This window comes from Muntiacus reevesi, chromosome 13 (assembly GCF_963930625.1).
Source record: "Muntiacus reevesi chromosome 13, mMunRee1.1, whole genome shotgun sequence".
Lineage (NCBI taxonomy): Eukaryota > Metazoa > Chordata > Mammalia > Artiodactyla > Cervidae > Muntiacus > Muntiacus reevesi.
The window spans coordinates 10,616,742-10,636,857 of NC_089261.1; the positions used below are offsets into that span (position 1 = coordinate 10,616,742).

The 20,116-nt window shown below is 50.9% G+C and overlaps 1 protein-coding gene across 2 annotated transcripts; it reads right to left on the reverse strand.

The window, feature by feature from the left end:
• Positions 1 to 508: 508 nt before the first annotated feature.
• MLEC (malectin) lies at positions 509 to 15,750 on the reverse strand. 2 transcript variants are annotated; one of them, XM_065903937.1, is made up of 5 exons: positions 15,364 to 15,749; positions 8,978 to 9,156; positions 7,756 to 7,932; positions 7,581 to 7,638; positions 509 to 6,115 (listed from the first exon to the last, which is right to left on the reverse strand). In XM_065903937.1, exons 1-5 carry the CDS (start codon positions 15,569 to 15,571, stop codon positions 5,886 to 5,888), a joined length of 852 nt encoding a protein of 283 aa, XP_065760009.1. In that variant the 5' UTR covers positions 15,572 to 15,749; the 3' UTR covers positions 509 to 5,885. The 2 variants fall into 2 exon arrangements, with proteins under 2 accessions (XP_065760009.1, XP_065760010.1); XM_065903938.1 differs by lacking the exons at positions 7,581 to 7,638; positions 7,756 to 7,932 and having other exon boundaries at positions 15,364 to 15,750.
• Positions 15,751 to 20,116: the final 4,366 nt, after the last annotated feature.

The window sequence follows — 20,116 nt, forward strand, 5'->3', positions numbered from 1 at the left end:
ATCATGGGCTTTGCAGCTGGACAGACTGGGTTTGAATCCTGGCTTGACCATTTACTGACTAGTCTGGGGTAAATTTCTGAAGTTTTTTGAGCTTCGTGTTCCTGAGCTTGTCGACACTGACAGCACACCAGAAGAGGAGAAAGCAGAGAAAACTGTCTCACAGCCGAGTCTGTCCACGGGTTACTGTGGAAGCTGCGGGGAAAACCAGGGGGGAGGCAGCAACAGGTTCAGTGTGTCTTGGAAGTAAGAGTCCTGGCCTGGTGTTCCAGTGAAAGTGGAAACAAAATAACTGTTTATTTTCCCTTGAGCGAGCTGCTGCCAGTTGAAAAGGCCCAGCAGCATTTTACAAAACCATTTTACAAAACTTCGTTCCCTTAGCCAAACATGCTGGTGAAGAGAAAAGAAAGCTCCCTGACACATCACGGGAGAACCCTTTGCAGCCAAGAGAACCCCTGGGTCTCCACCTCACTTCTTTGCGATCAAGTTCAAACTCAATCCCAACACTGAGTGTCACTGCAAATTGTTTATTAAAACACAAAGCAATGGACAGTGAAAAACATCCTGATTTTTTTTTTTTTCCACTTTTTGGTGGGAGTTGGGTGGGGGCATGGGAGGGGTAGGGACAGATGAGACAGCCCGGAAGGAAAGACAGCTCTGCGCTCGCGGCAGCTTTCCCGGGCCAGCCAGGTTCAAAGCTCCTCAGTCACACCCCGCTGTGTTGCTGTAAATGCATGTTGTGGCTACAGACAGAGCAGGTTTGGCCTCCACAGGGAGAGGATGGGCTTCTAGAACAGGAGCTACGGGGGCTACCATGAACCGGACACTGTGGCTCCAGCACTTGGTACAGAATCGACCGACCAAGAGGGGCAGGCTGGCGTCCTGACAAGCCCAGCTCAGGCGGGTGACAGTTGAAGGGGCTGCCCTGAGCTCTGAAGGGACAGCTGGTCCAAGTGTGGAAGAGCTTGGGGGAAGGAAAATCCTCGGAGGGGACTGATCCAGGGTCCAATTTCTTTTCATTCCCCAGATCACAACGCACCAGGGAAGAGAGGAGTCAAGGGTGTCGCACCCCCGGGTCTGTCCTCCTGCCTCGCCCTGCCAACTCCCCTCTCCCACCTGGCAACTCAGCCCTCCTTTCCTGACAGTTGTCCTTTCAAAGGACGGAAGGCGCACTTCAGATTGTTGTTGTTTTTCCTCATACTGACATGAAGGCCCAAAGCTCAAAATAGAGATGGAATGGAGTCCTGCTTTTCCTGGTGCTGTGTGCCCCCGCCTCACAAGACTGCCTGGATGCAAGAGTGCCAAGGGCCTCTCTGCCAACTCCAGCAGGCACCACTGTTTCCCTGGCTGCCAGCACCATCCTGGCTCCTCGTTTTTATACTCCTGGGGGGCGGGGGCAGGAGCGGGGAACCCGTCCCAGGAGATCCATCTTGCTCTTTCCCTGCCAACCCATCCAGGCCCCAAATTGCTTGCCCTTATCCAAATGGTCTGGCAGCTGAAAGCCAGCTAGCCAAAGGCTGCTAGGTAAGGACATACCAGATTGGCAGTAAGCCACCCACGTAATAGAGAAGAAACCACCCTCGCCTGGCAGTGGACCCACTGGTGCCAACCTAGTCTTGTAACAAAACGAGGAAATCTAGCTCTCTTGCCCCAGGAGAGGTCTAAATACAGAAGGAGCCCTAGCTTGGACTGAAAGGGAGAAACGACTCAGATCTCTCTGAAGCTTGAATGTTAAGGCTTCTTTGCAATTTTCTTAGAGCTCTTTCATCCCTAATTGTGTCTTCCCATAGAAGAGGAGCAGACTGCTTCTCTGGTTTCTGAATGGATCCCGGGTGTCTCTGGTTCTACTTCTGCACCATCCCTAGGCTCCCTCCCCCAGGGTCACAGCAGAAGGAGGCCCTAAGCTTACCCTCCCTCCTCACCTTGTTTTTGTGACACAGGAGTATCTCTTATTAGTCTCTCATTCTGAAAAGCTCACCTGCTCCTCTAAGTCTTTTTGGAGAGGCGTGGAGGACAGCATTACATGTTGCCACTTGATGCCATTAAGGCTCCCCAAGGCAAGAAGACACTTGGACTAGGTCAGAGCCGGCCAGCAAAGGGGAAGAGAGGGAAGGGACGGGGAGGCAGCCCCATGGCGGGAACAGTGAGACCCCCTGCCCAGACCTGAATCTCGTGGGAACACCCATCCTGGCTCAGAGCAGGAGAGGAAAAGGCACTGTGCTGACCGGGCGGGTCCTTCCCCAACCCCCAGGGAGGGTGGAGAACCTGCTGATTCTCCCCCTGGGCTTCCCAAGGTGAGCCCATTTCTAGGGAAAGGAGCGTAAGTGCTAGGAAAGGGAAAATACTGCTGCTGCTTTCCGAAGTTCAACTCAGATCCCAGAAGCCAAAGCCAGGCCTTCCCAGGAGAGGGCAAAAGCAGGATGTGAGGGGCGAGAAATTCCTTAAAACAGAAGCTTCTCCAAAAAGAAAAGAAGTCACAACGCGATTCTAAAACTGGATTAAACAGTCTCCAGGCACAGAAAGGGGGCGGTTAACTTAACTCAAACTTTACCCCATCTCTTCAAAGCCTAAGTGACTTCTAATATGATCCTCCAATTTCTGGCCAGTATCTCTTAGGTAAATGGTGGGAACAGGAAAACAAGATCACGCTCTCCAAGCGACAGGGGGGCCTGCAGGCCCTGTGGTCCTAACACCACTGAAACAAAGAGAACCATCTTTCAAGTCACTGGAACGCAAGGTAAACATTGAGCAGCTTCTTCTCGATCATACAGGTTTTTCTGTTGTTTTTTTTTCCCCCAGAACAACATATCTGGTTTAGGGTACGTGGGTCCTGCAGATTTGTTTCCTGGCATGATGTTTCCATCAGCATTGAGTGAAGCCCCCTAAAAGTCTGATTGGAGGCCAGCTGGTCCCTGACCCCCATCAGGGCGACACTGCAGACTCAGCCCACCTCCCACGGACATCTGTGCCCGGTCCAAATGGAAACTGGACCTGAGCCACACTTCTGGCACCAGGAGTTTCATCTCACTTAGCGTCTGCTCTTGGCTTTGGCCACCTGGGCTGAGGAGGATCTCAGAAGCTCGGACAGAACGTGGATCCCGTAGAGAAGAGTTGAGGCTTCTCCTTTCCCACCCCCTAACGGGCCTGACTTCTCACCTCCCCAACCCCAGCCAGCAACTCCCCTACAGCGCAGACTCTCAGCCCTAGCACCAGCTCAAGACACAGACGCGGGGACAAACAGTGCAAAGAGCAAAGGATAAACAACAGAGTAATTCTTGACACACACAATACAAAAAATAGAAATAAACAGTACCCCATCCCCACCCCTTTAACCTAAACTTCATGTACCTATAACATCTTGAAGGAGCAAAAAAAAAAAAAAAAACCAAAAAAAAGCTTTCAAGTTCAGCATTCCAAGCCAACCGTGACCAGCCCTGGGCGGCTCTGAGAGCTGGGTGGGCTTGGCTACAGGGGACTTGACCCCAGCCCCCGCCATACTTCTTCCTGTTTCCTCGCTTCCCCTTTAGATTTTATGAGCCACAGAAAGCTGTTCCTTCCTTTCAGACACGACCAAAGAGGAAAGCGCCCATCCCTGCCCCTGAGCTCAGGGAAAGGGTGGGCTGGGAAACAGAGGCAGAAGCAAGGCTGCTTGGCTTACAGTACCGTGAGGAAATGGCCCCAGGAGTCGGGGTTTCCTTCTGAGACTCTGAGTCACTGGAGGAAAGGGTCGAGGTGAGGAGGCAGGGAGCCCGCCTTCCTCAGAGAGACCCAGCAAACGAATGGACAAGGCAAGATGGCGGCCGCAGGCCCTCCTGCATCCTGTTTACCCGTGGGCAGGGGCCTCAGGAGAGCGGCGACGGGACGGGAATCCAGGCCACCGTCAGAAGCCCGAGGGACCGTCGGGACGCCCACCGCCCCAGGCAGGCAGTCCCCAGGACAGAGGCTTCAGGACGTACCCCCGAAACGCGGGCGGCTTTGTGAAGCACTCCAAGTGCGCCTCTGGCTACAGCTTCAGGCCGCAGCCAGCAGGCTGCCTAGCTCTGTGCCCGAGGACAGACGTCTAAGTCACAGCTCAAATGAAGGGCTCTGACTCTCTCGAAGGACTAAAAGGCAGACCTGGAGTAACTTCGGTCAGAACCAAAAACCCAGGACGGGAGCCCAGGGGCTACTTCCTTTGTCCCAAAACGAGCAGCTCAAATATGCAGAGCTCTTGGAAACCAGAAACGAAAGGGCAAACTCAAAATTCAACAGGTTCTAAAGATGGGCCTGGCCTGATAATCTCTGCTGTTCCAGCCCCAGCAGCGGCTCGTCCTGCGGCTCTCCATCCACAAAACTCCTTGTAGCTTGGCTGGGTCCCAGCTCACTACTCCCCTAACGGGGAGAAGGATGACGAGGATCAGAAAAGAGGACAACAGAGGAGCCTTACTTCCCGCAGAAAATTTTCGCAGGGAATTCAAGACAGACATATCCGGGGCTGCCAGGACTAGGGCTGCCTGGTAATCTTCCTGCCCCATCACACCAAGAACTTGGCAGCAACCTGGACAGGGAAATGAAAGGTCATAAGGGCACACTCTTAAGGTCAGTGAGAGGCGTCACTGGGCCAGATACAATCGGTCTAGCTTCTTGGGGCAGCTCGAGCCTTAAACCAAAACTGGCTGAACCGTGACGTAGGACAACAAGGGAATCAATGAACGTCGGATACTAGATAGTCTCAACAGTGGTCAGTCACTTAGTAGGGCTCAGGTCTCTGAGGTTGCTCTTAAGTTATGCTAACGTAAGCCTTTTCCAATCCAAAGACCAGAAGAGACTTTTAAGGTCAAGTGTTCTGTGGCTGCAGGCTGGAAAGCCTCTGTCCCCTGGCAGCAAGCCCCTACAAAGGGGCCAGTAAAAGAGCTGCTCGCTCAGGTCCTCCTGGCTGCTGGCTCAGAGATCCAGGGAGGGAGGTACCAGTAAGGTGAGGTGGTGGAGGAGAAGACATTCAAGCAGAGGGAACTCCAGATCCCCAATGTCTCCTTCCCTTCTTGGCAATAACTTAGCAGGATGGTTGAGAGCGAGCGAGAAGAGATTTACAAATGAGCCAGGTTCAGAAAATAAAGAGAGAGAGAGAAGAAACCAAGTCCCCAACAGGCACTGAAAACAAATGATCTGCTGTAGTAAGAAGTCAGAGGCAACTCGAGGACCTGATAGAAACGAATCGTCTTGGATACCAGACAGTCCTCTAACTGGCACGTGTCAGGGAGACAAGCGATGACAAAGCTCAAACACTTAAGGTGGAACCATCACTGGGCTAAAACCAGACAGGCTTCCGTGTAAGAAGTATCGACTTTTCTCCTTTTGAATCCCCCTTCAGTTTTTGTCTTATCATACAAATTATACACCTTCACACACACACACACACACACACCACACACCCACTTGGAATCCCAGGACGTCTGAAAACTTCCCTGGACATCACTTCAGAACATACCCAACTCCCAGCACTGGTCTTCTGGAGTAAGATCATATTTCCCTGCTGTTAATTTCTAACCTAAAATAAGGAACCAGGTCGGCTCTGAGTTCAGAGTCCCTTGCACTGGACGAAGACCCTTGGCCAGGTGGGATCCAGTTTACCCTATGTACCCTAGAGAAGAAAGAGATAGCTGGGGGGCTGCCCCAGGGAGAGGACGAGGACTAGAGCAGGTCTGGGACCAGGTGGTGGATGAGGGTTGCTCTCTAGTCACTCCGCCTCTTTTCATCTCCTTTAATTTTGGGTGCGTATGTGTGTGTATGTGTGTGTGTATGTTTTCTCATTTGTTTTTGTTAATCACTGTAAAAAATATAGAAACTCAAACCAACACGTTCGGTTTCTTTCCCACACCCCTCCACCTGTTCAGGATGGTGATCAGTTCTCACAACCGGCAGAGGCAGAAGAGGGTTGGAATGAAGACTCCGAAGGCCACGAGGATGGGAAACATGAGGCTGCTGTTGTCCGAGGCATAGGGGTTGGGCGTGCGGGGGCCCGACTGCACTCGGTTCTTATTGGTCTGTCTCTTGAGATTAGACCCTTCATCATATTCTTCTTCCTCCTCCTCCTCTTCTTTCTTTTCCAGTCCTGGATGAGGCTGCAGCTTTGGTACATCTGACACGAGAACAAGAACACCTTTTAAGTAAGACTCACGGCATTTAAATGAGGCCCTTAAGAGAAGTACATGAGCCACAAGAAAGAGACCCTATGACCTCAAGCAGGATCCACAGGAAGGAGCAGTCACAGTTCCCAGCCTGGAGAAGAGCAGATCGCTGCAAACACGGGTCTTTCTGAGATTTAACTAAAACGGAGTAGAAGCCTTGCACCCTGAAAGACTACCTGTCTCCCTTCCCTATCCTACCTCTTCAGAGCCTGGAGAGAACCAGACTGGACAAGGACAGTGACCCAACACCCCAAGCTTAACCTTTCAAATCTTTCCTTCTCCCTCCTCAACCCCACATTCCCTTCTGATGCACAAAGCAACCGAGGAAAAGCTGATCCACGGAGTTCTGGGTTCTCCACACACCGTCCCCCTCTGTTCACTGTCCCCTCCCAAGGGATTCTGGCTACCCATCAGTCTGGGAGTAAGACATCCTCTGGGATGTGCCTCCAGATGAGGTGGGGAAAGGCATGGAGGTGGGATGGGGGAGCAAAGTCACTGAGACAGACGCCTTCTCTGCAAAAACCAGCCTGGGAAAGCTGGCAGACAGGACCTTCAACCCTGAGAAAGAGATGGACTTTGGGGCTGGATCCCAGGAACAAGGAGACATTAACAAGTGAACCTCTGCTCAGGGCAGCCCAGCGACACTGTGCTCAGAGCACACCAAACACTCAGGGCCCTTCCTCTGCCTCCTCCTTCTTTCTACCTACCCGCCCCGCCCTTCATTCATAGAAGTCAAAGAAACAGAACAAGGGTGCCGTTTAGGCAATTCCAAATGACTACAAGGGTCAGGGCACACCCAGTCTGATTTACAGAGCAGTTAAAAGGATTTTTGTCTAAAACCAATTCACTGATTTAATGGTGACAGGAAGATCTGAACACAGACCCTGCTGCAAAGCTTAGGGCTAGCACGGTGCTTGCTACACTTCAGCTAGGGCCACCTGACTCCAGGTTCCTCATGTTATGGTTTTAAGTGTTAGTGTTTTCAAAACAGTGATCAGCTAAATCACCCCCTAGCGGTTCCCTCAAACCTATCCTTCAGCCCACGTCAAAGAGCAGATCAGAGGAGCTTCCCAGATGGCTCAGTGTAGAGAATCTACCTGCCGATGCAGGAGACATGGGTTTGACCCCTGGTCCGGGAAGATCCCACATGCGGGGGAACAACTAAGCCGCTGCGCCACAACTACTGAGCCTGTCCCCTAGAGCCCAGGAGCCCACCTGGGCCGCAACTGCTGAAGCCTGAGTACCTGAGACTGTGCTCCATCAAAGAGAAGCCACCACAATGAGGAGCCTGCATACCACAACTAGAGAGGAGCCTCCGCTCGCCACAACTAGAGAAAAGCCCGCACCGCAATGAAGAGCCAGCACAGCCAAAAATAAATACTTTTTTTTAAAAAGCAGACCAGAAACACAACTTACCATCCACTGTCCCAGCCATGATGTAGAGTGCACAGACTTTGGGGTTGTCATAGTATCCCTAAAGTAAGGGAAACAGCGGTCACCCCCACACAGCAGCAAACAGCTCCCCCCTGCCCCTGGCACCCATCCTTTTCAACTTATCCTCGGCTGCAAAGGGGCAGAGGAGGAGTGTTACCTTGACAAACTCGATGTAGAGTTTGCCTGTGAAGGTGGACACCTCGCCCTGGACGCTCAGCTTCCCCTTCCGGATGCTCATCGGGATGATCTCATCGTGGGCGGTACTGTGCCCTACGCGATCAAAGATATCTAGGTCCTTCACCACCACGTGGCCGTTCAACCGCACATCAAACACCTGCCAAGACAGACAAGGAGACGGTGTCAAAACCACCTGCTTCAGACTCCCCTGGGGGTCCAGTGGTTAAGGCTCTGTGCTTCTAACGTATGGGTTGCAGGTTCGATCCCTGGTAGGGCAAGTTTTCCATGCCATTCGACACAGCCGAAACAAGCAAACAAAAAACCATCTGCTTCACACTCCCTCAGCGGTTGGGACATTAGGCACCTGCCTGGGCTTCAGGTTCAAAAATAATTTAAGGAACGACAGGCAGGGCTGTGTAGACTTCAGGGTGGCTAGAGACCTTTACCTGAGCCAAACTAAAGGCACATTCCTTCACTGTCAAGGTTGCTAACTGGGAACAAAGAGTGCAAACAAAAAACTCAAGGTGAAAAGAAGGAAAGTCAGAAGAAGGGACAGGAAAATATCACGGTGAAAAACAAGAAGGTGCGGACAACCAAGAAGGGAGAGGTTATGACCAGGAGGACCTTAAGAAGATTAGTTAATTGCTAAGATCCAGGATTCTGGCATTGCCTTCTGTCAGTTTAGTTCAGTTCAGTCGCTCAGTCGTGTCTGACTCTTTGCAACCCCATGGACTGCAGCACACCAGGCTTCCCTGTCCATCACCAACTCCCAGAGCTTGCTCAAACTCATGTCCATCATGTCGGTGATGCCATCCAACCATCCCATCCTCTTTCGTCCCCTTCTCCTCTGGCCTTCAATCTTTCCCAGCATCAGGTTCTTTCTGTCACAAGTACCTTCTGTCAACCCAAGGCAAATGCAGCCTCGTAGTGACAGGACATAGCTGGGCAAGAGGAATCCAGCTTTGGGAGTTCCCTGGCGGCCTAGTGGTTAGGATTCCGGGCTTTCACTGTGGTGGCCTGGGGTTCAGTCCTTGGTCGGGGAACTGAGATCCCACAAGCTGTGTGGCGTGACCTTAAAAAAGAAAACCCAGCTTCTTCTCAAACCTCAACTGTTCCTCCCTCCTAAGCACCTACATTCTCTGGGAGCGCTCTTCCAGAGTGGCGAGGTCCTACTGGCTGAGTAGGGGCCTGAGCCGCCTCACCTTCTGCTGGGACTGCGCAAAGTAGACCTCGGCAAACTTCAGCACCAGCACGTAGTCCCCCTCCTCCTTGATGGGCACCTCGTAGCCGAAGGTCTCCTCGTTGTACCGCTCCGTCTGGTACAGGATCTGGTCCTCCGGGTTGGAACGCAGGATTGGCAGCTTCATGCCATAGTCAGAGGCTGGGGACAAGAGACACGAGAGAAACCACATCAGAGGTCAAACACAAATGAAGAGCAGGAGACCCCAGAATGGCCGGGGCATTTCCCCGGGCAAAGCTAATAACCCTCCCCCGCTGCACCTGGCTCCAAAGAGACCAGCCACGAAGGCAGGAGTCAGGTAGTTGTTACCAAGGAAGAATAAAATGAAAGAAACCAACACAGCAATCACCCCAACAAGCTCCCATCACCCTCACAGCAAAACTTTCAAACATTCGTGAAACTGACTTCTCCCCAGCTATATCCAGAGTGATGGGAAGGCTACAAGTCTCTCACTACTACAACAAAGCACTGCCCTACAGCTGCGGGGCTTCAGAGAAACCTCGTAAAAGCAGGGGGATGGCCAGGAACACTGCAAGATGATTAAGTTCAAAGAATTTTTTTTTCTTCATTTGGAAGGCTCAGTCTAAGTGAAAAAAACAGGATATCTGTTATGAAAGTCATTCTTCATTGTCCTTACTGCAAATAAGAAACCAGCTTTCATTGCTTTTTACAACGTTTTCATTCAAAAAGTTCCAGGGCTGGTCAAAAGCAACAAGGTCGTTAAAAAAAGGATTTGATGCTCTCTAATTTCCTCTGGGTCTAACACCTTACTTCCCACACTCACAGAACTCAACCTCACCCGAGGTCTCGAACACTCCCCCCAACAAAATGAAAGAAGAAACAAGATTCCCGCTGTATCCCCAGCACCTAACATCGTCCTGGGCACATTTGTCAGCATGCTCAGTGTGATCCACTGAAGAAACAAATGGCAACAAAGGAGGTGCCCGCAGCGTAGTAAAGTCACACGCTCCTCTCCATGGGGCCAGAGCCATCCTAGCAGGGGTCCACGGTCCCGTCGCATCTCTGGCCTCAGATGCCCAGGTCCAGGAGCCACCTTCCCCATTTCAGACAGATGAGGAATGCGTGCATGTGTGCGCTCAGTCACTCAGTCGTGTCTGACTCTGCGACCCCACGGACTCCAGCCCGCCAGGCTCCTCTGTCCAAATACTGGAGTGGGTTGCCATTTCCTCCTCCAGAGGATCTTTCCAACCCAAGGATTGAACCTGCTTCTCCTCCATTGGCAGGCTTGATTCTTTACCACTGAGCCACCTTTCCCATTTCAAACAGATGAGGAAGAAGGCAGAGTAAAATAAGAAGTTCTTACTTGTGGGTGGGCATCAGAAGAGCCAAAATCCTCTACTGCCCTCAGGCTGCCCCCAGTCTTACAGGGAGATGACTCTGTGTGTGTTTTTCTTTCTCCCACACAACAAACTAAACCCGGGTCCTTCCTAAAATATGATCCCACACTCAGGGCCCAGAGGTGAATAGCTATGCCTTCCAGAGCTCTATCCATCTACTTTCCAAACCACAGACTTGGCAGTGATTTTGGTACACGGGCCTAGTCTCTCCTCCACCTGGGAGGAGTCTTGGAGCTAAGGTGTCAAGACCACCTTCCAACTTCACAGGGTGACTCTGAAGACATCTGGCACCTGGATCCCCAGGGCAATGTTTGAGAGGGTCACCCTGGCAGCTTTATCTTCCAAGACTCCAAGAGATAGGATCTTTTATCTCCACGGGAGGTAAGAGAGTAACTAGAAGATCCAGTGGCTAAGGTCAAGCCTTCCAGAAAAATAAACAGAACTGTTAACAGTTCCTGTAAGTGAATAGCAGCCAGATCAGATGGACTGATGAGACAATGAACAGGAAACTCATTGCACTTTTGTCTCCAGACATTTTTTCTTCCTATTTCTTCTCGAAAAATCAAAGGGGCGGTGGGCGGAGCGGGGGTGGTGGTGGTACTGAGTAGCTCTACAAAGGATGTGCTGCCAACTGCCCCAGATCCATCCCCCAGGCTCAGACCACAAACTTATAAAGATTAAAAGATTGCCGATCCTCTTCCAACTGAGTTCTAAGAATCTCCCTCGTTCACGAGGACCGTGATCCTTACAAATTTGGAATGGTCACCCAATTTGCTTTTCGGAGACACATAAGATGTCACGCATGTTTGGAGAACCTCTTCCCCCTCCCGGCACGGAAAAACTGAGGAACTGACGGTAGCGTAATCTGTGGCAGGCTCAGTCTCACAGCTAAGAAAATGCAGCCGTGTGAGCAAAGAACTACTCAACAATCTTGGAATTACCTTTAAAAGCTTTCCAAGTGGCTTTCCCAAGAAATTTGCCACATGCAAAGCTGAATTTGCCCTAGTCTCAAGAGAGACAATAGCAACTTCCCCTCCGAGCCTTTTTGCCTTCATGGCTACCTTAGCAGTGAAGTGGACACAAGGAGCATACAATGGCAGCTGGAATTAAAATTTCGAGTTAGCCCGAATGAGGTCAGACAGTTAACCAAAGATAAAAGGGGGCCAGAGGGGCCACACACTGTCCACAGCTTCTTAGCTTTAGACAATGGAGTCACCAGGCTACTTGAAAAACTCAGTCCAGGTTTGAGGGGAAGATGGGCCTGGATTTGAATTCTGGCTCTGCCACCTACTATGTGATGTAGAACATGCTGTTGTCTCTAGGTGTTTTTTCATCTGGAAAACAGGGTATCATCTACCTAAATTTTCCGCCAGTGAACTGCTCCTAGGAGGGCCTGCAAATGAAACTGGCCTCTTATGTAGCAGTATATGAAAGTATTAGTCATTCAGTTGTGTCTGACTCTTTGTGACCCCATAGACTGTAGATCGCCAGGTTCCTCTGTCCATGGGATTCTCCAGGCAAGAATGCTGGAGTGGGTTGCATTCTTTTCTCCAGGGGATCGTCCCAACCCAGGTCTCTGCACTGCAGGCAGATTCTTTACCGTCTGAGCCATCAGGGAAGCAGTATAGGAAGAGAATTTTAAACAAATCCCTTGGCCTTAAGCAAATCAGAAGTAGCAGTGTCTCTCTCACATTATCTTTCAAGCTCTTATCTCCCCAAAGCCAAATCCTTCCCCAGCCAAAAGGGAAGAGTATTCTTTGTTGTTCTTTAGTTGCTCAGTCCTGTGTGAATCTTTTGCAACCCTATGGAATGTAGCCCACCAGGCTCCTCTGTCCATGGGATTCTCCCAGGCAAGAATACTGGAGTGGGTTGCCATTTCCTTCTCCAGGGGATCTTCCCGACCCAGTAATCGAACCTGCACCTCCTGCATTAGCAGGCAGATTCCTTACCACTGCCACCAGGGAAGCCTCTGCAGCGTCTTCCTTAGGTCTAGAGAATTAGTAATCTGATAGGCTCAGGCCCCTGGCCAGCTTTTTCCCCTCCAAAGCCACGTTCTGCTCCACTTGTAATTCCTTGTAAAAGATCTTCGAGCAAAGAAAAGACAGACACTTGAACCTACCCTGGACAGGAGAATTTTCAGACTCATGTCACTGATTCCTAAAGCATGACAAGTTTTATGAAGAAGGAAAACAAGGTTCAGAGAGGGAATGCAAATTCATCAAGGCCATACAATTAACTAGCGGGCATCTTTCTATGAAGAAGAAATAGCCTTTTTCCTAAAATCGAGCCAACCTCTATGCCCTCAGGCCAAATAACCAAGTCTTTTCCATCAGAGTCAAGAGGAACCCACAGACAGCAAGTTATGAAGAACCTGGGATGCAGAGCACGCCAGAATCCCACACAGAGAGCGCTTCTGAATCACTCTCCATAGTGGTACCTCTGTCTGCTGAAGCACACAGGTTGAAAAAAAGCCTTTCCCAGGCTGTCAGCATCTTCTATGAGCACTAGCTATCCTCAAGGCAGAAATGAAACTCAACACACAATGTGAAGTGCCTTTGAAAGCAGAAGCCACTAGGTGCCTTGGGCCACTCACAGTTCTGAGAATGCCAAACTACAAAGACACTATGGAGAGACAGCAAGTTCAAAAGCAGGCCAAACTCTTATCTGGATTAACTCGGCAACAAATACCTGAATTCATTAAACACGAAAATGGACTTTCCTCGGGTAAAGAAATAAAGACGTTCAGCTCCGACAGAAATTAGTGTAAACAGCAGCAGGTGGGGGCGGTGGCGGGGGGCAGGGGTGAGGGTCTCCAAATACTTGGCACACCCTTATCCAAACAGAGCCAGTCAAGGGCAGGCAGAGGCAGCAGCTGCACTTCCCTTCGTGGTACTGACTCCCCTGCACAGAAAGAATCTAAAGAGCTGCCTTCTGAGAAAGACTAATCACTTCTCCCCAGACCTACAGCCAGCAAAATGCTGCCCTCAGGAGCCCTCCAAGTGCAAGGTTGCAACTGGCTGGCCCAAGCTACATCAACCTACAGGCTGACAACCACCCTCCACTCTCATCCAACCCTTAACACTGCTGCAATTCATACCCAAGTGGACTAGACTACCAGCGTGGAGCAGGGAACCTCCATTTAGAGTGCCAGGGTTCCAGTCAGGATTCCAGAACAAGTGAGCTTTGGTAATATGGTAAGTCGCACACTTTTACCTGCTACAATAAACTCTTCCAAAGGCACTGCAACTATGATCCAGTAACCTAAGGACAGACAGCCTGGCTGACTGCTGATAAGGCTCAAAAAAAAAAAAAGAAAAAGACCAAACCCACTCGCACCAGCAAATGAAAACCAGGATTTCTGAATAAGGGAAGTAGAGTAGCTGGGGCCTAAACCTGTATGGTCTTAGCTCCCTCCTCTGCACTAGGGACCAAAGAGAATAAGGTCACCTATGAAAAGCCTGGTATTTGTTAATTGAAAAGGAACCATCTGTACATGGCCTCACCACAGCTATCTCTAGAGGCGAAGTCCACAAACGGTCTATAATTTCCTCAAGGGCTCCTTCCGCCCTGCCCACACCCATGAAGAAAGAGGAAGGGTCCAGGCTGAAGATAACAACCACCTCCTGCTATTAAGTCTGCCTTTGGCTGCTGTGACGGCTGCTGAAGACCAGGGCCCTGACTCAGCTGAACCCAGGCTATGGAGACCTACATGCCAGGGCTAAATAAATTCCAGAGCTAAAGTGAAGACAAACGTGGAGCTTTGGAAAACTGCTCTGTGCCCCAACACCCCCACGTCTATGGAAGCAATAAACTGCCCCCCATACAACAAATTCCAGGGAGGCCAGGGCAATTAACTTGGTTGGAAGAACCAAGTTAAACCTTTTAGGAAAGGCAAGAGCCAAATCTGGGCATCGCGGCAAAAAGAGTGAGAAAGTTTGTTTCCTACTTTTCTGGAGATGGCCTGTTGCCAAGCTGGCAGCCTCTGAACCAAGCCTACAGCATAAATCTTCCAACATATGAAGCTGAAGCGGGGAACTTCCTTCTTAAACCTGTTTTCCAATCCTAGGAACAGAAGAAACAAAGTCTAGATTTTCCGAAGAGTGGTCTGCAGACGACCTACATCAGAAGCCCCAGGGCTGCAGAAACCTGGGTTTCATCTACAGGTCTAGAATTTGCATTTTGAAGCAGCTCCCCCAGCAATTCTTACACTAACTGTGCAGCTCTCTCAAAACTACTGTTGCTCAATCAGTTAAGCCAAAAGCAATTTTCCCGTAAGCTGGAATCACACCTCTCAGGACCACTGAGGGGTAGGCTCTCCGCAGAGGCAGGCAGAATATTCAGACCTTACACGGATGACCCGGCTAACACACCAGCCCCACATGCATGCAGTAGGGTTGGCGACATAACCACCCTCCGGGAAGGGCCTTAAAACTTCTACTTTTAAGCACACATATGCCCCGCTCCAAAAGGGGGGCGGGCGGGGGAGGAGGCTACCATCAAACTTTCCTGGCCCATCCTCTTCGAAGATTCCTTTCCATTCTGGCTAAGAATCAAGCTCCGCTCCTGCAGAGAGGGTAAGGAGAGCGGCCGATTTCTGGGGCGGCAGAAATCTACCCGAAACTGACTGGAGAGCAGAACCACCAGGCCAGGAATAGCGAAAAACCGAAAAACCGGTGAAGCCTCGAGGTGGCAATAGGCCGCCCCCGACTTTACTTTCCCAGTGCGGTTGGAGGTGAGGGGTTAAGAAAATACAAGGTGCGAGGTCCAAATATAACTTCTCGCCAACTCTCTGCCTCGATGGCTCTTGGTTGCTTCGAGCCAGTGCCAGTCTCTAGGCTCTGACCGGGCCCCCGAGGAAACTGTAGAAAGAAACTTGGCTTCAGAGACGTGGCCCTGAGGTTGAGAAAGGGGTTCGGGGCCCACAGCCCTTGGCGCGCTGCGCCCGTCACGGCAGGCCCGGGATCCCGCGGCTCGGCCGAGGGGCTCTCACCTCGGCCCACCCGGCCTTCCAAAGGGTCCTTGCGGAAGTGGATCCCGTGCACGTCCACATGCGCTTCCCCGCCCGCGTTGACGGCCCAAATCACGCTCTCGGGCAGCCCGGCCCCCGCCAAACGGACCACGCCGAGCGCCGGCAGCAGCAGCAGCAGCAGTCGCAGGAGCGCCACGGCGGCTCCCTCAACCGCCCGAGCGCCTAGCATGGCGGCCTTCGCAGCGGGGGCAGCCTCCGCCGAGTCTTGTTCTCAGCCGGCCGCCAGGCCGCCCCGGACTCAAAGAAACAGCGCCACGGGCCGCCGTGCCTCAGCCGCCGGGGACATGTCGCTCTCAGGCCTCCTTCTCAGCCACGGGTGCCGCCTCCCACCTTAGGAACAACCTACCCCACCGCCCAGCCCCCGGCCACGACCCTGTAGCCAACCAGCGCCCGGTCCTCATTAATTACTCACCACCCCGCCGGGAGGCGCCCGCCCATTGGCTGCTAGGAGCGGGAGAGGGCGTGGCTACTCTCAGGCGCCAGCCCAACCATCAGGCCTGAGAGGGAGCGCGCGCAGAGGCTGGGAGTTCGGTTGAAGCGGCGGTTCAATGCGGAAGTGGCGGGGTGCAGCGCCCAGGCGGCCCCGGAATCCCGCAGCTGAATAGGAAATGTGGCCTAGGGGGGAAGGTTTAGGATAGGGCGCACTGACACGTCGCCAGCACTTCCGGTGCTCCAGATTTTGGGGGCCGAATAGGCTCTCGAGGGGGGCGTTACCGACTTTCCCGATCCCCGCTTTCTTTCTCAGGGAGAGGCATGAACATAAGCTCTAGTAGGAGAAGCAATGATCACGCTTCCGACCTGATACCCAGCCTTTTTCCCCACGTGAGGCAGAGAACCCATCCTCCACTAGAAAGGCTACATGCACAGGTTTTCAGGGCAAGGGTCCCACGAGGACAAGATCCCGCCCCCACCCCTTAGCAGGCTCTGGGCTGGTGGTAGCGTCCAGATGACCGTCCAATCAGGAGGCTCCAACGCAGCGGAAACGCGTGGCCTGGCGGGGAGGGGCTCCAGGCTACCCGTATCTCCATGGCGACAGCCTCAGGCTGGCCGCAGCTATGGAGGGGCGGGACTGGGGCTTCCCCGGCCCCGGCAGAAGGACTTGAGAGCGGTACCCAGTCCGGAGGTCCAGACTGCCCCACACAGAGATGACCCTAGTTTCCTCCTTTTCTTTGGCAGTTCACACCACGCTCTCCTGCCTTGGCGATCCTGCGCTGTGGTCGCCGCCGGAACTCCCACCTGTCAGAGAAACAGGCCCAGAGAGGGACCGAGAGTTGCTCAAACGGTCAAACCACAAGTATAGGGCGGAGCCAAGGCAAAACCTCCTTTATCCATTTGTTCCACAAATATTTATCGAGACCCTACTAGGGTTGTCAGATTTAGCAGGTAAAATACAGGAAGCACAGTTAAATTTGAATTTCAAATAAATGGAACATACACTAAAAATAATTTACTGCTTATCTAAAACTGAAATCTAACTGGGCTTTTTGGATTTTTTTCTGACAATGCTGCCTACTACCTGCCAGACAATGAGTTTTTGGCAGCCGTGAACAAAACTACACTCCGGATCTCACATGAGAATCACAGTCCTTACTCAATTATTAAGTTAGAACAATGATGAGTACTAAAGGAACAAAGTGAGGTACCAAAGTGAAGTATAGTTGGGGGAATTTTTCTTTTTGGCCCGGCGGATGGAGTGCCTGCCGGGAAACACGGCAGGGTCTTAGTTATCAGACCAGGGATGGAACCTGTGACCCCTGCAATGGGAGCACAGAGTCTTAAACATTGGACTGCCAGAGAAGTGCTAGGTAGTAAATTTAAATGCACCTGAATTGCTTCCCCAGCACCCAAGGGCAGATTCCCACAGAGATCATTTTTGAAGTATCCTCTTCTTAGTCCTATGTCTCCCCCCTTCTTTTGCAAGAATATGAACTTGTTTCCTTCCAGGGACCTGTTTCTCCTCCAAAGGCCTCTGGGGTCCTGCTCTGGAGTTTCTAATCCTACTTTCCTCTGAAAACTGTCAGCTTTGGAGGAACCTGACAAATCAGAGCTTAAAGAGCCCCCAGAGCAGGGTGTAGTGCAAGTGGGGGAACACAGCCCCAGGGAGGTGATGGGGACTTCTCCCTCCTGGGCAGTTGACCTGTAAAGTCCATGTACCGACCATTTACTACACTGCTTCCAGAAATTCATGTTTATTTCATCCTCAAGGCAGTCTAGTCTAAAAGAAACTATCACAAAAACCGTTAAACTTTTTAAGAAACCGTTAAACTTTTGAAGAGGACCCAGGTGGCACAATGGTAAAGAATCCACCTGCCAACACAGGAGACACTAGAGACTGGGGTTCGATCCCTGGGTCAGGAAGATTCCATGGGGTAGAAAGTAGTAACCCACTCCACTCCGTAGCAGCATTATTCGTTACTCCCATTCTTGCCTGGGAAATCTCATGGACAGAGGAGCCTGGTGGACTACAGTCCATGGGGTTATGAAGAGTCAGACATGACTGACCACACACACACACACACACACACACACACACACACACACACAGAAAGCCTAAACTTAAGTCTTCTCTCAGTACCTTAGATCCTTGGTCACCCCAGGCGATGAACAAGATACCTGATTTTTCTCCACTCCAAACCCCTCCCCAAAACTAGGCTCTTCAGAGTTCATTCCTGGCTGGGCTATCTTCCAGTACCCAGAGGCCTGGGCCCATTTTTGAGATTCAGATGCTTGTAGTTGAGGCTACCTCTTAGGTAAAACAGAAGTTTTAAGACCCTGAAAGTGGGATGAGAAGCAGGGGATCTGAGTTAGACTGCCTGAGTTCCAAGTCCTGTTCTACCATTCACTCACCATGTGGTCTTAGGCAACCTCTCTGAGTTTCAAGTTTCCTCAATTGTGACTTAAAGATAGTTTCGACTTCAAAGGGTAGATGTAGAACTAGAGAAAGTAATCCAATCATTTGACTCAGCAATTTCACTCCATTTCACCCAAGAGAAATGAAAACACATGTTCACACCAACAATTGTACATGAATGTTCATAGCAGCATTATTCATAATGGCCCAAAACTGGAAGCAACCCAGATGCCTATCAACTACTGGATGGGTTTTAAATGTGGTGTATCTGTACAATAGACTATTCGGCCAGAAAAAGTAACAAAGTACCAGTACAGACTACAACATGGATGACCCTTGAAAACACTGTATTGAGAGAAAGAAGCCAGAAAAAAGAAAGGCTCTAAATAAAATCTAATACTGCATTTATATAAAATGTCCAGAATAGGCAAATCTATAGTGACAGAAAGTAGATTAGTGGTTGCCTGGGGCTGGGGAAGTAGGGAGATTGGGGAGTGATAACTAGAGTATGAGGTGTCCTTTTGGGTAACAAAAATATCTAAAATAGATTGTGGTATGGTTGCACAAATTCTGTGAATGTACTAAACCACTGATTTGTACATGTTAAGCAGATGAATTGTCTGGTTTGTGAATTATACTTAAATAAAACTGATACCAAAAAGAAGATAAAGGAGTAAGAGGAGGGAGCAGAGGAGGAAGAAGAGAAGTTGATGTACTTTAGAGTAGAGATTAGAGTAGTGCCTGGCACAAGTCAGGCACTCAGCCAGTTGTTATCCTGGAATGAAAGGGTCCCTGAGTTCTTGCTTTCTGCAATTTGTACCCTCACCTGTCCTATGAAAGGCTGCCAAAGTTAGGCTTTCTTAGGAATGCCAGGAGTGGTAAGTATAATCACTGAAGCTGCAACCTCTTCAAATTCCTTTCTGCTGAAGGGCCCTATGCCCCTTGTCTTCTGTAGCTGACACCCCATAACCCTGGGGCTGGTGAAATTTGGTGGTACTACTTAACAGGGGATTTCCTAACAGAAGTATTGGGCCCCTCGACTCACCAAGCTCTTTATCTTTTCTTATCTCATGACATTCTTGTTTAGTTGCTAAGTCATGTCTGACTCTTTTGCGACCCTATGCACTGTAGACTGCCAGGCTCCTCTTTCCATGGGATTCTCCAGGCAAGAATACTGGAGTGGGTTGCCATGTCCTCCTTCATGGGATCTTCCTGAAACAGGGATAAAACCTGGGTCTCCTGCATTGGCAGGCTGATTCTTTACCACTGAGCCACCAGGGAAGCCGTGTGAGATTCTTACAACGTTTGAAAGCCCCATACCTACTCTCCTCATATAACTGAGAAAGCAAGCCTGCAGGGATAGGGGCCAGCAGATTTCAAATGGCAGGCATTGCTTCTGCAAGAAGAAGCTGGCACCTATAGAGTGAGTCTTATCTGAGATAGTGTGATTCAGGGGCAGTTTTACGGAAGCAAGTGGTGATAGAGATTGGGGGAGTTAAGCTTCTAGCAGCTGAAGAGTTATCAGGAGCGGGACTCAGGGCTGGGATGCGGGTGACGTTGAATGAATGCGTTAGTGGCTCAGTCATGTCCGACTCTGCAACCCCATGTACTGTAGCCTGCCCTGCTCTTCCATCCATGGGATTCTCCAGGCAAGAATACTGGAGAGGGTTGCCACTCCAGGGGATCTTCCCAACCCAGGGATCGAACCCAGGTCTCCTGCATTGCAGGCAGATTCTTTACCATCTAAGCCACAGGGAAGCCCCCTGGGGTGGGGGTGGGGGGGAGACCAAAGTGTTAGGGTCCCGGCTGCCAAGCCAGACTGCAGGGCCTGATCCCAAGGCAGGATTACATCCCAAGTCGCTG